This window comes from Phlebotomus papatasi, chromosome 3, assembly GCF_024763615.1.
Source record: "Phlebotomus papatasi isolate M1 chromosome 3, Ppap_2.1, whole genome shotgun sequence".
NCBI lineage: Eukaryota > Metazoa > Arthropoda > Insecta > Diptera > Psychodidae > Phlebotomus > Phlebotomus papatasi.
In genome coordinates, this window is record NC_077224.1 from 47,969,557 (window position 1) to 47,986,824 (window position 17,268).

The 17,268-nt window shown below is 36.2% G+C and overlaps 1 protein-coding gene across 1 annotated transcript in view; it reads left to right on the plus strand.

The window, feature by feature from the left end:
- The window catches only part of LOC129808040 (neural cell adhesion molecule 2), a 325,350-nt gene that overhangs the window by 214,622 nt on the left and 93,460 nt on the right, over nucleotides 1-17,268 (plus strand). The window contains exon 13 of the mRNA XM_055857702.1: nucleotides 3,630-3,789. Coding sequence (XP_055713677.1) covers nucleotides 3,630-3,789 — 160 coding nt within the window. The remainder of the gene's footprint in view (nucleotides 1-3,629; nucleotides 3,790-17,268) is intronic.

Sequence of the window (17,268 nt, forward strand, 5' to 3'; positions counted from 1 at the left end):
CAATAGTAAAGAATGGTTTTTTACTTATGTGTTGAAACTTTTTCGAGCTATATAGTAACCACAATTAATATGATATAGTTTTTACAGCCAGTAAGATGGGTATCAACCACATTTATTTAGTTATTGGAACTAATATGTTATAGTACCCGTTACTAATCTAATTTAGTTATGATAACTAAATGAAAAGGATACTGTAACTAATATTAGTCAAATATTTCATTTAGTTACCCTAGCTGAATATATGGATGGGTCTATTTTAACTATATTTTATAGTTTCCATAACTATATATGAGGTAGTTGGGACTAAGTTTTTCTAAGAGTGTGCTATCTCCTCCGGGGGTGTTCCCTCGAATGAACTCTTTTCGGCTTCGCATTCAGTAGCTTCCTAGACATTCTATTATCTGACATTCGGTACACATGATCAAGCCAGCTCAGTTGTTTTTCCCGGATGAAGGTAGCACTGTCGGACTGTTCATAGAGTTGTTCCAGCTTGTGGTTCATTTTTGTACGAAATTCCCATGTCGAAACATCCCAGGCAGCTCCAAATATCCGTCGAATAATTCGTGAATCCGCTAGTACCTCCAGACTATAGGTAATGATGGGCGTAACTACGGTGGTGTCTTGAAAAGAAGACATGCAATACACCATCAAAAAATTGATGAGAGAGCATAGAAACATCTGCTTCCAACCGCGAGTCTCTCATTAACCTCCACCCTGGCGTCATTGTCCGTTATCAATACCGATCGGAGATACTTGAAGTTCTTTACTACCGTAAATGCGTGTGACTTTGACACCCCCCTGTTCGTAAGCTGTTCTTTAATATTAACGTGTAAAAATGGTCTTCATCGATCAGACATGGTAGATCGGATCGGTAAAGTCCATCCTTAAGTTCTAGAAGTATAGAACAGCTTACGAACAGGAGAGTGTCAAAGTCACCCGCACTTACAGGACTTCAAAATTCCACTGGTCAGTAGTGATATTTTGCCGGACTCTTGGTGTTATTTTGCTGGTCACCATATACTTCGTTTTGGCTCCGTTGATCCTGAACGCAAATTGTGAAAGTGATTGAACAGACTTCTGTTCATTTTGTACGTAATCCAAAGAAATTTTGTGTTTGTGCACAGAGAAGCGATAATCAGAATCAGTGATTCCCAACCCACAATTTTAATCCAAATAGGGACAGGAGAAAATTCCTGCGTCCACCCAGGCTTGAACTAGGGACCTTTCTTTGTCTAGGCGAATGCTCTACCAACTGAACTATGAGGCCACTGGCTCTGATTGTCTTTGCCACTGATCTCAACCAATTGCCATGTGCACTTCAACTCGTTTTTGACTCACTACGAGCCTTAAAAGACGGTATCATGCGTACAATTGCAGCAGCAATGAGAAGTCAGCACGGAATAGTTATTTTAACCAACTTGATGAGCTTTTGATAGAATTTATAGCTCCCCCAAGGCGACCCACAGAGCTCCTCTCTTTATCTTGTCGTAGGCCTGCTTGAAATCAATGAAGAGCTAATGAACTGGGGTATTGTGCTCCCATCATTTCTCCAGGGCTTGTCGAATGCTGAAGAGTTGATCTGTCGTTGAGGCAGGTTTTCGGCCTAATTTCCTTCTCAGCGTATGGTTTCAGTCTCTCCAAGTTCACTCGAGACAGGACCTTGTACAAGGTGCCTATGTAGTGCATTCCAACCGGTCATCTTTCTTGTAGATTGGGACTATTACTTCCACTTTCCAGTCACGAGGCATAATCTCCAACTACCAGATCCTACAGACAAGCCTACACTGAGAGAAATCCAAAAAAGTTATACTAACATTCCGGAAATGTTTATTTTACCCTGCAGTATTGATCCAAAATCGGTGTAAATATTACCCTTTTTAGGTGTTTTAGGGGTAAAAGTACCCTTTTTCATGTTAATTTTACCCTTAAAACGGTGTAAAATTAACATTAAAAAATGTTGATATATTTTTACACCTAAAAAGTGTTAAAGTTCTGAGGAAAAATGTTAATCGCACCTTCTTTTTTTCTCAGTGTATAGATCCGGTTGTGAAGTTCGGTTCCCCAATGTTTCACAAGCTCCGTTGGAATATTGTCTTCCCCTGGTGCCTTCTGATTCTTCAAAGAGAAGATTGCTTTTACCACGTCTTCCCTTGTTGGAATCTCTTCCTCGCGGCCATCAGTAGACCGTACTTTCTCCTCCTGGCCCGATACACCATCGTTCCCGTACAACAGTTCTCGGAAGTACTCTTCCCATCTCTTCACAATATCGTTTGTCTGCACTAAAAGGTTTCCTTGCTGGTCCTTGCATAGAGACACCTGCTGGTTGTAGCCGTTATGTTTCGACGCTACTGCTCGGTAAAAGGATCTGATTTCATATACTGATTAATCTGTTTAGTAATCTGATTTAGTAAAAGGATCTGTGACAGGAATTACTTAACTCAAAGCCCCGAACTGATCAGGTCGATCTGTCTCTACAAGAATAGTAAATTACAACTAGTACACTTGCCTTTTCTTTTAGTATTTAACGATTGTTAGATCAATTAAAACTTTAAAAAAAATCATGAATATCATATTGGATAGCTTGATATTTGGAATTTGATGTTTATTTATTTACTTAAAAGCCCTTTAAGTTCGCTTAAAAGAGTGCGTGGTGGCAAATCATCAAAAATTCTCAGCTGTACCATACGTTTTAGTATACCTTGCAGCCCTTGCAGACAGTAAAACCGAATTTAGTGAACAGAAATCACAAATAAAATTGTTAACTACTCCTAAAGTCTGCAATATGTGCATAATTATAATTTTTCCCATGAAATATCTCATGACTTTTACGTGAGTGTTTGTGCATTAAAAAGTTCATTGAATGAGTTGCAGAAGAGGAAAAGTTGTGCAATATTGGTTTCGTTATGTGCGATAGGGGTTTTTCCTTTTCCATCCCGCACTATTGCTACTATATATGATTCTTTTGCTGTGTTCCTTCCACTCCGATGGTCTTGGAGCCAAGGAAAGCGGGGAGTGAACATAAATGGAAATTTTCCCAAGTGCTTGTAACAACATGTACTGTTAGAAAAAGCTGTATCCAATTACCAGTGAATTGAAAATACAACAATATCATATGGTTGGAAAGAAACGATGAAGAGAGGTATCTGACGGAAGAAGTGACGGCACTGAGTGGTAGAGGCATTATACAAGTGGAAATATAAAAACACTATAAAAGAATTCTCTCCATTGAGCCACAAAATGGAGTGATGAAAAGATCATAAAAGCACATCCAGAAACGAGTGTTATGAAAGGGTTGGGGTTATAGGGCTCTCGAAGAAAATGGGCGGGAGTATGTATGAGTTCTTTTTTTAGGGAAGGATATTCAAAAAAAAGACGTACAATTTAGAATCCATCTAGTTGATTTTGGATTTGGTTGGGGTTTTAGCCACTATAGAAAGAGCTCTAGAGACCAAATCGTTGGCGAGTAATTGCAGTGTTTACAGCACCTTTATTTTAATCAGCGCATGTTTTATTGTATTCCGGAACTCCACCGCAGAGTTATAAATCTACAGCCATTTAATTACCAACGTTTTTTTCTTCACATTCTTCCCATGCTCTCACATTCTGGTAACTCCTGCTGCCAACAAAAGGGTGTTTACTTGGCCCACAACACCACAGCCCGCGTGATAAGGTCAAATCAAAGCCTCGTCTTGCAGAAAGTGACGAGATTCTCGGCCGGAAACTACGCCTGCAGTGCTATCAACCAAGAGGGTGAGACAGTGAGCAACCAACTTCCCCTCAGAGTTAAATGTAAGTACATGATTCAATCTCCTTTCCATGACTTATGCCCTATTTATACTCCCTCTCACCTCCTTGGGATATGAAAATTGTTTTCGCCAAATTTCACCTCTAAATGAGCTTAAGATTTCCACGGAAACCTTTTCTTAAGGAAAGGTGCAAGTTTGAACAGAAGAAGATTATGTCCCTAAATATATAGAACTCAATTAAGAAAGATAACAAAATGTAATGATCGTCAAAAATAAACCTTTATCCATTTGCATAACACACAATAAGACTTATACAAACAATTGTAGTATATACTTCATTAGAGAATACCAATGATTGCAGCGAGGTATTTATACTCTATTTATAGAAAATACTCCAATTTTTATGATTTTTCTTTATTTTCCCCATTAAAATTGAAGAAACATTGCACATTAACATTTATTGTAAGGAGTCAGCAAGAATAACCACAATAGGAGTAAGTTCTACTGCAATAGTCCTAACGGTTATTTATTTAAAAGTTGTGTACCATTTCCCTCGATAACAGCAGGGGAGGAATAGAAATACGAGAGGGAAATACAGGCAGTCTCAGTTTGACCGTGAAATGGGGAGCATGAAGCTCCGAGTTCTGAGCTCCTGTCAGAAGATAATTGGTTATTTCAGGGCCTAGAACAACAATCTGAGATATTTTACAATCTCAGCCTCTGTTGTCTGAGGTGAAACCAGACCTAATCAGATCGACCTCAAACCTTGGATGTACCGTAGATCCGGGTGACTTTACCCCCCCCCCCTCATACTGTTGGTAAAATCTTTAATTCTAATGTTTAAGAACTGTTCTCACCGATCAGTAATGGTAGATCAGTAAAGACCATCCTTAAGTTCTAGAAGTAAAAGAAGCTTACGAACAGGAGGGGGCAAAGTCACCCGTAGAATATGAATATGATATTTCCTAAAAATCGATTTTCGTTACCGTCCGTTCGTCTCATTCTCCCCATCTGTCTCATCTGATCCGTCTGTCCATAACACAAACAATTCTGGATTTGGTAATATCATATCCATCCTCGTATAGCTGAACTAAGGGCATTTTGATCAAAAACAGCTTTATATCTCTAACTCTTCTGAACCCAAACTAAGTTAGGTCAAAGAATGAATTTGAAAATTATTGTAAGACCTGTTTAAATTGACAGAATTTGATGATCTTGGATGGTATGAAAAAATCTTGTTATACTGTCAAGCCATGTAACTGCGACGATTGCAAAACTCGGATGCCGCGACCTATTCAACTCCGATAAATCCACTTATAATATAATTGATATTTTTATTTCCATAATTAATCACTGCAGTAACATAATATAACTATTCTACTTTAAGAAAAACCAAAAATTATATTTTTATCGGTTTAGTAAGTGGGTGAAACAAATATTTTTCAAACTCGTGTAACAAAAAATAATTCTATTGATTTGGAATGGGGAAAAAATATTTCATCAGTCCAAAAACAAGGGCTAAAGTCACATTCTATGAAAAGCATCGGAATTACACTCTCTTTATTATATGATACAACACTTCAGAATATCACAATTGCATACGACCACCGCTATGGTGCAAAAAGCGAAAAAAGATACTTTCGAATAATAAATACCGAATACCTGCCGTATAATGCGGGTAACTAGGGCTACCGGGAATGACTTTCTTTCTTAGTGTTCGTAAGCCTTTCTTTAATTTTATCACTTAAACATGGTCTTAAGTCTAGCCATGTGCAGATGGTCGATCCAGACATAGTAGAAAGATTCAGAGAGAATGACGATCCCTAAGTGCTAGAGTCAAAGAAAACCTTACAAACTACAAGGAGAAAGGTCACCCCGAAGGCCTAAGTCATCTACATCTACGGTACATGGTGGCTTATTTCGAGACGTTACTAACGATTTTCCCTTCACTGTCTCGTCGTACTTTCCCCTTGCTGTACTGTTACATGAGCTTTAAACGGAATAAATTTGACAGTATGAGATTGGAGCCTTCCGTATTGACAGATCGCCCCCGAACTCAACACCCTGTCTCATCTATCTCACTGTATCACGACCCTTGCCGCTCAGAAATTAGTCGGACTCCATGTACAATGTATAATCAATGGATCAAAAAGTAGAATACTTGCTAGGTCCCGGGTTCGAATCCTCTTTAAGTCACTAGGAGTTTTTTTTTCTCGCTTTAAAGGTGTGCCAATTACAGTAGACTTTCGCTCAATCGGCTCTTTTTCATTCGGACGAAAAATTTTGTTGACAATTTTCACGTTTGATTTTGAAACAAATTTGCTCAAATTCACTTTAATTCCTCATGTTTTATAGTGATTTTTTATAATTGAGCCCTTTTTAGGGAATTTACAATTACTTTGACGCTTGAATCTCTCGATAATTTGAATGACATTTTGTCCTATATGCCCAATTGAGAGAGAGTCCATTGTACATCTATGTGTTCGTATTATGGCCTCTACACATTGGGAGCAATTTTTGTCAAAAATTGCTTTTTGAAGGAAATTCCCCGCAGGGTTGTAGGGGGAAACGTCAAATTTCTGTCAAAAACGCAATTTTTGACGAAAATTGCTCCCAATGTGTAGACGCCTTTACATCCATTGAGCTTCACTTTACTTGATACTACGAAGCATGGGACTGACAACCCCATTCCCATATAAAAGAAAATAATAATGCATATTCCAACTGCCCTTAGGGGAAGGCCTATATATCACCAAACACGGGGGGTAGCACCAAACACTAATTTTTACTTCTAAACTACTTGGAATACCACGACTATCAGTGGACAAGCATCCCTATAGTGCCTATAAATTTCTATAAGTCTTGTCCTCTGAAGTCGAATATATGATTAAAAAATTGCAGTGTTTGGTGCTACCCCGTGTTTGGTGGTGCCTGAGTTTCCCCTACATATAATGATGGTTATTAAACAATAAAAAAAATCCCCAGAAAAATTATGTAAGAGGTTATAAGGAGACCTCGACATCGGGGCAGACCTAGAACAAGGTGGCTGAATCAAATTCAGATTATTTCCCTGGAGCGCCTTGAGATCGAACCCGTACATCTTCTTGAAGTGACGGTGGATTGACAGGCGTGGGCTGTAACCTTGATGTCATGTGTCAGTGACCCCAATAAGGATAAACGGTTGAAAATGATGAGGATGATGGTTATATTAAACAATTTCAATGAATCTTTTTCTTTTGTTGGCATTCTGCACATAAAGTATTAAAAAGGGACAGATAATCCTAACCGGCTTATGTAGGTGAGATTCTTAACGTGAGCTAACTCGGAGTGCATGCAAATTCGATTTGATGCTGAAGTAGGGAGACGCCATTCAGTTATCTTGAATCAAATTCGTGAAATTATACAGGTTTTGTATTTGAACCAAAATGTCAAGGATTTGGATGAACTGACAGAAAAGTGTTATATGGGTGAAATGTAGAACAGAATGTTCTCTATAATTTTGCCGTAGAACTTGAACTCATCGATTACTCAGAAGCCAAGATAAGCGAGGTTTTTTGTTTCTTAACTCGTTTTTTCATCCAGAGTGCCCCAAGTAGTCATTTGTTGAACTTCAACTAAATCAAAGAATTGTTGTATTTTGCGGGACTTTCCATTTAAACCCCTATTTAAAGTGTCTCGGTGGAGTAGAGGCAGTCAAATTGGCATCTGAGTGGTTTCAAAGCGTTATTATGGGAAAAATCAATTTTTTCACAGTTAAACGGCAAAATCGGAGTGATAGCGTAGTCTGAGTGGAAAATGATGTATGGACGAAATGTAGAGACAAATATGCTCTACAATTATGTTGAAGTAATCATCAAAATCGGTTTAGCGACAGTCGAGATAATTGAGGTTATGTGATATTGAAATTGGTTTTTCGACTGTGGCGCCCCTGGTGTTGGTCCCACGAAGTTCAAATATTCTAGAAAGTTGTAGCATTTGGTGAAATCTTTCGTTTAAGCCCTCATTCATCAAAATCGGTCACATAGAACCGGAGATATGATTTTTTGAATTTCGTGAACTTTGACCCCTCATATCTCCGGTTCTATTGAAACCACAGCGCACATACGCACCATTTTGGAAACGTCCTAGACTGGACCACAACATACTAAAATTTCATTAACTTGCACAATGCCGTTTTTGAGAAAAGTGACTTTGAATTTCGATGAATTTTGACGCTATCACAGCGCCACCTGTGGCGACTTTTTGAACTTCCATCTGAAAGTGCTCATCGAGACGAAACCAAAAAGGTAAAATTTAGGTCGATATGTTAATTAGAACCGGAGATAGAGGCCGGTCAATGTTCGAACTTTGACCCCTTATAGCTCGGGTCAGGGGTTATGGATCGACTTAAGGTTTTTTTTGTTTGATAGGTATAATCAACGGCTACAACATACTAAATTTTCAGCCCGATGCACAATGGAATTTTTGAGTTATTTAACTTATAAGATTTAAAAATTTCCTTTTAAAAAAAAAGCGCCCCTAGCGGTGGTTTTATGAACTTGCTATGTTAGAAGGGGAAGTGGCATTTCACGAGAGCTTTCCAAAAAGCCCTCACTTTTTAAATTCTGACAATTAGAACCGGAGTTATGGCCATTTTAAGAAATTTTTTTTGGACCCTTATAGCTCGGGTCAGGGGGGTCGGGGGACCTTAAGTTTGGTATTGATGGAAAGCTCTAAGGCCCAGCTATAACATACTAAAATTTGAGTCCGCTGAATGCCATAGGGGCGGAGCTATTGAGAAAACAAAAAAAGGGGGGTCTTCAAAATGGCGGAAGGAGGGGTGGGGGGTGGGGGGTCTATGCACCAAGTTGCAATTTTCACCCGATATATAACCTTTGCCGAAAACCGCAAGTCGATATCTTTTTTAGTTTAGGAGCTATTAAGCTCCAAAGAGCGGCCGGCCGGCCGGCCGGCCAGCTGGCCGGCCGGGAACGTAACTTAGCCACATATATATTCGGAATCAGGAAGTGGCGAAACACATTTTGGCCAAATTTGAGGTCGATCGGACGACATGAAATTTTGTTAGGATTATAGTAGGTGAGATTGTTAAGAATCTCACCTAATAGTCAATGTCGTGTGAGGCTAATATAACCTTGTGGTTCAGGCTTTTTATAAGTGACCTCAGAGTGTTTGAAATTTGGGGTACTTTGCTATTGAAATGGCTGCAAATTCAATTGTGAGTTGAATCTTGGGAGTTAATTGTTCCGGTTGTCCGATGTATCTTTTCCGTCAGGAAAATTTTAAGAAATCAAAATACGTAAACGTAAGTGAAGCATGTATCGACCATGAAGGATGTGTCGTCTCCCCGAAATTAAATTAATTCTTTAAAAAGCAACGAATAATTTTCAAAAAATCATTTTATTTTGGTATGACTATCCAACCAACCTTCAGAGTCGATACATGCTTCATTTACCTTAGGGTAAGTATGCCAAATTCCGACCAGCTTGCAACTTCGGCCACATTTTTTTGTTCCTCGAATTTCCATGAACTTTTATATTTTACGTACTCTAGAGATTATACAATGCAAAAGAATAACAAAAAAATGTAGCTTCGATAAACGAGATGACGTGAAAAAGATATTGGAAGAATTCCCGAAGGGCAAGGAACTATGAGAATGAAGGTGGCCGAAATAGGGCACCAAAGCTATGTCTATATTTTCATTCATTTTAAAATGTATAGAGAAGGATTTTAGAGTAAATAAAGACGGTAAACTCTTTACAAGGTTCCCAGCAACACTCTTTCAGAAAAAAGAATTTAAAAAATCAATTTGTATTTAAAATATTACATTTCAAACTTGAGACTTTGACGCTTGCATGCAACTATGCCGAAATTTGGCACACTTACCCTACCTTATTTGTTTTTTTTACCTAAATGCTTTGCATACCTCCAGATAAAATTGAAAATAGAAAATATCACACCAAATTTTTTTTATAACGCCATAGAGAAATTAAATTGTCCAAAATAATCATGCAATTTTATAGAATCCATATTGACATTTCGCGGTGCATAGTATTTACATTACATTTTTGAGAAAATGTAGTCGGTTCAACTTGAAAATTTGCTCTTTGCTTTTTGGGGTTGAAAGAGGATTTTCCGGAGTGGCATCCCGAGAGCCCCTCTGGCAGAGACTCTTTTACACGGTTTGTGCTGAAATATACATATTATAACATACGTGGATATGTGTTTAGAGAGTTGAGCTCCTTCGTCAACTTCAACCTTCTAAACGCATTACCTTTCCGCATTTTCCAACCCCTTTTTTCCCACTGATGCCACAGACCTACAGTGTCTGGTGAATATTTATTCAGCAATTTCGAGATGGAAAATGTTTTTCTGCCTTGGTGTTTGACGGTCCTTGGTAAAGGTGAATGAAAAAAAAAGAACTCACATCGCAAGCATGAGGGTGAGAATGTGTGTTGGGCAAATAAATACAGGAAAGGGGGGCTATGGCTGCAAAAAAGAGTATGGTGGTCTTTTTACTGTGCTCTTGGTAAACGGTCGTCTTGTTTTGTGTAAATTTCATTTTATTATTGTTCCTACGAGCCACCATTAAACGATCAAACTCCACCCACAATCTTCCTCCTGACTGCTTTCCTGGATGCTGCCAGTGAGATTTCTCTTTCACTTTATTTATTGCCACATTATTCGAAACCAGCGGCAAAAGCTTATTATGCATATTTGGAAAAACGGAGCAGTTCAAAAATTTACCAGTATAACACTTGAGTGACTGATATTGCATTTCAACGCAACTATTGGAGAATTTATTATTCGCAAAATGGAATATTTTTACCATGTCCTTAAAAAACCATCAAAAGCGACTTTGAAAAAAAAAATAAAATTCAAAATATTTAAGAATTAAATTGAAAAATGTGCATTAAGCCCTATAATTTAGTGAATTTTTGCATAGTAATACAAAGTATAAAATATAGTATGGGTTAATTTCATTTTATAGTATGCAAATTGGTGTTTTTGCCACTTGACCATGACTAAAACAGTATACAATGTAATGTCACTCACAAAGTGAAGTATGCGAACAAGACAAGCACATAAAATGCATTATAATTAATTTCCCAGAAGTGGAAGCATACGGGCAAAACATTGCCAGGATTGCACAAACTATAACAAAAAAAAATACAAACGTTTTAGGGTTCCAAATAGCCGGTCTTCGATGACCTAACATGACTTTTTTTAGTTCAGTTTTGTACATAGCTCAAATTTAAGGATGCAATAAATACATATATAATTCACTTTAATTTAATTCAATTCAATTCAATAATTTCTTGATCATTAGCAAAAGGCCTCTACACAAGAGTAGGGAAGCAGGTTGCCTACGCTAGTGTAAATTTCTCTACTGTGTAGAGGCCATAATACAGTAGACTCTCGCTCAATTGGCTCTTTTTCAATCGGGCGAAAAATTTTGTTTAAAATTTTCATATTTAAATATGAAGCAGATTATGAACGGAAAAATAGACCTTTCTTGACTTTTTCTCTTTAATTCTTCACGACGTTTCGAGGATGGATGTCCTCTTCATCAGGTTTCGAATATTGCATATGGTTGCAATGCACTTGAACTTGAACTTATTTTACAATTCTTCACTCTGAAGGTCACCATCCAATGGACTGACACCGAATATTTTAAATGTGAAACTAATTTGCTCAAATTCGGTGACGTTCTTCCTATTTTATCGTGATTCTTTATAATTGAGCGCTTTTTTGGAATTTACAAAGGCTTTGACGTCCAAATCCATCGATAACTTGTATGACATTTCGCCCCAAATGCCCATTTGAGAGAGAGTCTACTGTACATATATTTTAACACCGTACTCACAAAAGAATTGTATCGCATCTTTAGTATTCTACAGGTGAATGCTACTTTTAAAACATTTTTAGGAGTTGCACAGTTTATTCATTGTCATTTACGAACTTAAAAAAATATACCATCATCTTTACATTGAATTAGAAAAAGTATAATAAAACTATCTAGGGACGATATAGGAAAGATATATGGGAATATCACCGAAAATCGAAAGACATATCCCTTATCGTTTGACCTCTCGTCTAATTACAAGCCTTCTCACGTCAAAAATGGGATTTTTCAAGGATCAATTACCGATACTTAACCGATTTAATAATGATTGTGACTGATTTTGACTTTCGGGATTTTGGAATTCGGGATTTCGGCTTTTCCGAATTTCGGATTTGAGGATTTTGGCCCATTTGAGTTTTTACTTTTGGGATTTTGGCTTTCCGGGCTTTTGACCCATTCCTCTCGTTCAGTAATAACCTTCACGATTTGAAAGCTCTCTTCGGTTGAAGTATTTTCTGTACTGATTTGAAGGTAAATCAGAGAGAACTTACCTAAAAATCCGTTGGAAGTTCAAACGTTTAAACCGACATGTTACACAAAAGTGAATAAGTTTAACAAAAGGACATTTATTTTAAAGAAATTGCAATTCAAACGTTCTGCCTTTCTCAAATTTTCACAAAACTACACAAAAAATCACTTTTTGCAGCAAAACTTTACACACTATTGTTGACAGACAATTGGAGTATCAGGAATACCGAAATTCGAAATTGAAGAACAATCAGCACTTGAGTGGGGCAAGTATGTGAATTTATGCTTTCGGCTTCCGGTAGATTTTCGAAAAGGTTTGGCTTGGCTTTCGAGTGATTTTATCTCTTCGAAAGGTTATTACTGAACGGAGCCATTCAGGATTTCGACCCATTCGGGATTTTGGCTTTTCGGAATTTTAACGTTCGTGTTTTTGGATTTCGGGATTTTGGCGTTCAGGATTTAACTATTTAACTATTTAATCTTTTGTATTCATTTTTTCCAATTCCTTTAAATAATTGAAATAGTTTTGATGTAGAAATATTCACATAATTACCTTCCGTCGAATAAATATTGTTTTGGCCGCTAGAAGTCTCTATTTTCACAGAAAACGTCAATAGTGAACTTCCATTTGAACGCAACAATAGGATCACTTTCATTTAAATAAAGTAAATAAATGACAGTGGTCTATAAATTGATTAGTGGAAATAATGCTATATTTAGAAACTATAAATAGTTTTCCCATTTTATTGGCTAAACTAAATTTCACTATTGACGTATTCTGTCGGAAATAGAGACCTGTAGCGGATTTTAACCACTACTGTAAGTGGTTATGTTAGTGTAAATGGGCTAGTTACAAAACATATCTGAAAATGAGTGAACAGGCGTAACCTAATTTCTGGAAAAACTAAATAACATTGGCTTGGTGAGGAAGATAAATTTAGGAGAAAAGAAAAAAAGGTACTTTAAGAAAATATTGATATACAGTGGGGGGGGTCATCGAATATCAGAAGTTAATAACTCTTACTGTTTGACTGGTTTTTTGAAACTTGAATGAAAACATATATTATACTGCTCTCTCTCTCTTTGAGGCATTTTACGCTCAAATTTGTACAATTTTGCGTCCGTAGTCCGTACGACATAAAAGTTTAAAAGTTATAGAAATAATTGATTATTACGACTATTGCAAGTTGTGCTTACTCATAGACAATAAATAAATATTTTTGAAAAAAATTATTCAAATTCATTCACATATTAACACGAAATCTACCAAGACCGGTCCAACTGCCCGCATTCAAAACTTTTCAAAATTATCACATATTTAAACGGTACATTGTCTCCTTCAAACATTATGAATTTCTCAAAATATGCATGAATTATATTTTTCAGTGTTTCAATTCTATTTTTTCCTCTTTTCCAAGAAAATTTTTTGAGTATCCTACAAACCACAGTCTGTTATTTGACCGAGTGACAAAAAACGGTTGGAAAGTTTAGTGTTATGTATTTAAATAATTTTTAAATAAAATCAAAAATAAGTTAATTCTTTTACTTTTCTGTGTAACAAAAAGGGTGATATATTTAGGAAGAATTAAGAAAAATTATGTCATACATTGTTTGTCTATCGAATCCACCTGTAGGGGAATTCTGTAATTTTCGTGGCATTGTCACGCATGAGCTCGAAACGTGACAATGCCAAACGAGCTTTTTTTGTCATATCATATGAGTTCGAAAATGCAATTCATTGTTTTTTTTAATGAAATCCTTTTATTTGATGATTTTATGAAAATACAGTACGTCTTGGTTGATTAATTTAACAAAATTCATTGTCATTTGAATTGCCAGAAATCTCAAATAAGTGACTTCTGACAATGCAACGTGAGCTGAAATGGCAATGTCACGGCTATAGAATCGCATTTTCGAAAAAGCTCTCCTAAGATTCGAACCCAAATTATCATATAGCATTGCCAGAGCGTTACGGAATTCCCTTCCTGGTTAGAGATCAAACGGTTAGAAACAGAGACTTAAGATCTTTAAAAACTTTCCATCTGCATAAATCGACCTGTAAGGGAATTCTGTAACAATCTGGCAACGCCATAGGGTGGCGGCATTACTTATGGCCTATCTTTACTTATGGCCTCGTTTCAATTTTTTGTTGGAAAATGATTCCGAAAACGAAAAAAAATGTAATGTACTATCACAACACTACAAACATTTTTAATTTTGAGGTTTTTTTAAAATTATTTTGTGGTATTGTAAAGTATTTTGCGAGGTCATAAAGTAAGGACAGAGGACACAAGTAATACCGCCACCCTATGACAAATTGCGTTCGAATATTAGGGGAGTTTTCCGTAAATGTGATTTGGAAAATGGTTTTTATTAAACCAATCAATCAAGGCGAGCTGTATTTGAATAATATCATTAAATAAAGTGATTTTACTAAAAACAATGAATTGCATTTTCGAACTCATGTGATATGAGAAAAAGAGTTCGACTGGCATTGTCAGGTTTCGAACTTACATATGACAATGCCACAAAAGTTACAGAATTCCCCCAATGATCAATCATGAAAGTATGTTTTAAAAAATATTTTTCTTTAACCCATTTAAATCACATTTTCTCCAAATCTAAAATATTTCTTTCCAGAGTGTGAACTGCTTTCAAAGCTTTGGAAAATTCGAAAACACAAAAATGTTAGAATTTTAAGTTTTCATATAAATAATGGCATAAACTTCAAATTCTTCTAAGACATTGTTGAACTCAAGCAAAACCAGAATTTGAGAAAGTCTTGTGAGAAGAGTTTTCCATAAAGCATGACAGAATATATTTTGATGATGAAGGTAATCTCTGCGATTTATTGGTAGTTCTTCAGTTGTCAACGATGTGAAATGACTGGGTAATTTATATCCGAGTTTATTTTGACACCTCCAAATGCAATGGTGAATGGGACACAAATGAAAAGCTCCGCGAAGCAGTGAGGGGTGGTTTGAAAAAGCTCTCGTGACGAATAGCAGTCAGAATGTGCGAATATGATTGCGGAGTGATAAGAACTGTGTCATATTTCATGTGGAGAAATAAAAAGGGTGGGTTTTTTCTATTTTAACTTTTTTTTCACAACTAAATTTTCCACACCCCTACTTCACATTCGCAATCATCCTAGCTCTGTTTGATGGGGGGGGGGGGGATACTTGAATTTATGTCACCTGCCTTGCTCTCTCTGGATTTCATGGCTTCATCCACCCGTCCATATGCATTTGGTGTACAGTGTCGCTCCATCGTGGCGAAATATCCAAAGAGATTAGAGATTCAACTAAATCCTGATGGATACGAATGACCCCAAAAGTCATAATAAAATATCACACAGCTTGTCGCATAATACACCCCACTAGCTTGGGTCATACCAGTGGTTTCCAGCATTTTTCTGCACCACATTTTCATATTATTGCAAAATTTATATCTCCTCTCCAGTACCATAAGAGCCCTATGTACAAATTCATATAATACTCAGGAACAGACTTGCTTTTGAAGTGAGGAGACATGGCAAATGGACGAAAAAGAACTCTTTCATCTCTTCTGCAAAAGCTCAGCTTCATAATAATATTTTGCCATGTTCATTTATATCTGTAGAATTAACCTTCTAATTTTGTATTTGGCTGACTCTGGAACACTTGTTTAACTTTCCAAATAAAACGTTTAGCATTATTCTTCCTACGCAAGTTCTTAATCTTTGAAATATTTAACCATTTTGTATAACTAGCTTTTAGTACATTTATGTGGGATTATTCTTTATACAATTCCAACTCCTACAATGCATGGTGATTATCATGTCAACTGGATACTAATTTTGGAGGAACATATTTCAACATCAAAGCTATCGCATTCTCTCAGATTTAATTTTATAATAGTACACTGAGAGAAATCCGAAAAAGTTAAAATAACATTACGGAAATGTTAATTTTACCCTGCAGCATTGATCCGAAATTAGTGTAAATATTACCCTTTTTAGGTGTATTAGGGCTTAAAGTTACCCTTTTCCATGTTAATTTTACACTTAAAAATGTGTAAAATTAACATTAAAAAATGTTGATATATTTTTACATCTAAAAATTGTTAAAGTTATGAGGAAAAAATGTTAATTGCACCCCCGTTTTTTCTCAGTGTGTATAATCTAGGATTCCTTAAAGTATTTAAAAAATATCCAGGATTTCGGAATGTTTTCGAAAAATTCTCAGGTTTCTCAAGAATTTTCCGTGGTCTTGGAAGTTTCCCGGATTTTTGAGGAAGTGTTTGTATTACTAATTTCAAAAGGCACGGTTTAAGTCCATAAAGGTAATGTTACATATTTTTGATTACACGTTTTTCTGAAGTACAGTTTATTATCTTAAATCCGGACAATTTGAGACCGAAAATATCGGCCCGAATGTCATCTTAAATACATAGAAATTCGGGCTTGAAAGTGTTTGAATTTAGACAATTTTTTATTCATTTACAAACTCATATTAAACTTAAACACTCGTAATTCTTGTGAAATTTATGTAAAACCCTAAAGGCTGAAAAATCATAACGGGGTGACAAAACGTCAAAGACTTTGCGAAGTGTTCGAAAATATGACTTAGATACTATACCCCAAAGTACTTTTGCATTATTTAACTATTTACCAGTCCTCATCTGATTTAAACCGATTAATAAATCACTCAAAAGATCTCCCAAAAAAGGTTTATTTTTTGAATAATAAAATTGATTTTCGTACAAAAATTATTTATCGGTTCATAACCAGTTCACAGCCGATTTGAACCGATTTATAAATCACTCAAAATATTTTCCAAAATACACCTTAGGGGTAATTTAATTGAATTTTGCATAAAAATTAATTATCGTTTATAAACCGGTTCATTACCGGTTCAAAAGGTATTTCAACAGACAGTTATTTCAACAAAAAGACATTAAAAGGTATTTCAACAGAATGATTCAAAGGTATTTTAACAGACACAAAAAAACATTAAAAGGTATTTCAACAGAATGATTCAAAGGTATTTTAACAGACGCAGACGATCATTTGTGCGCCTATGTAATTTCTAAAACATATTAAAAAATGAAAAAGAAATCGCACGACGCGTTTTCGAGCAATCCCAAAAAACAAGGTTTTGGTGAGGAAGG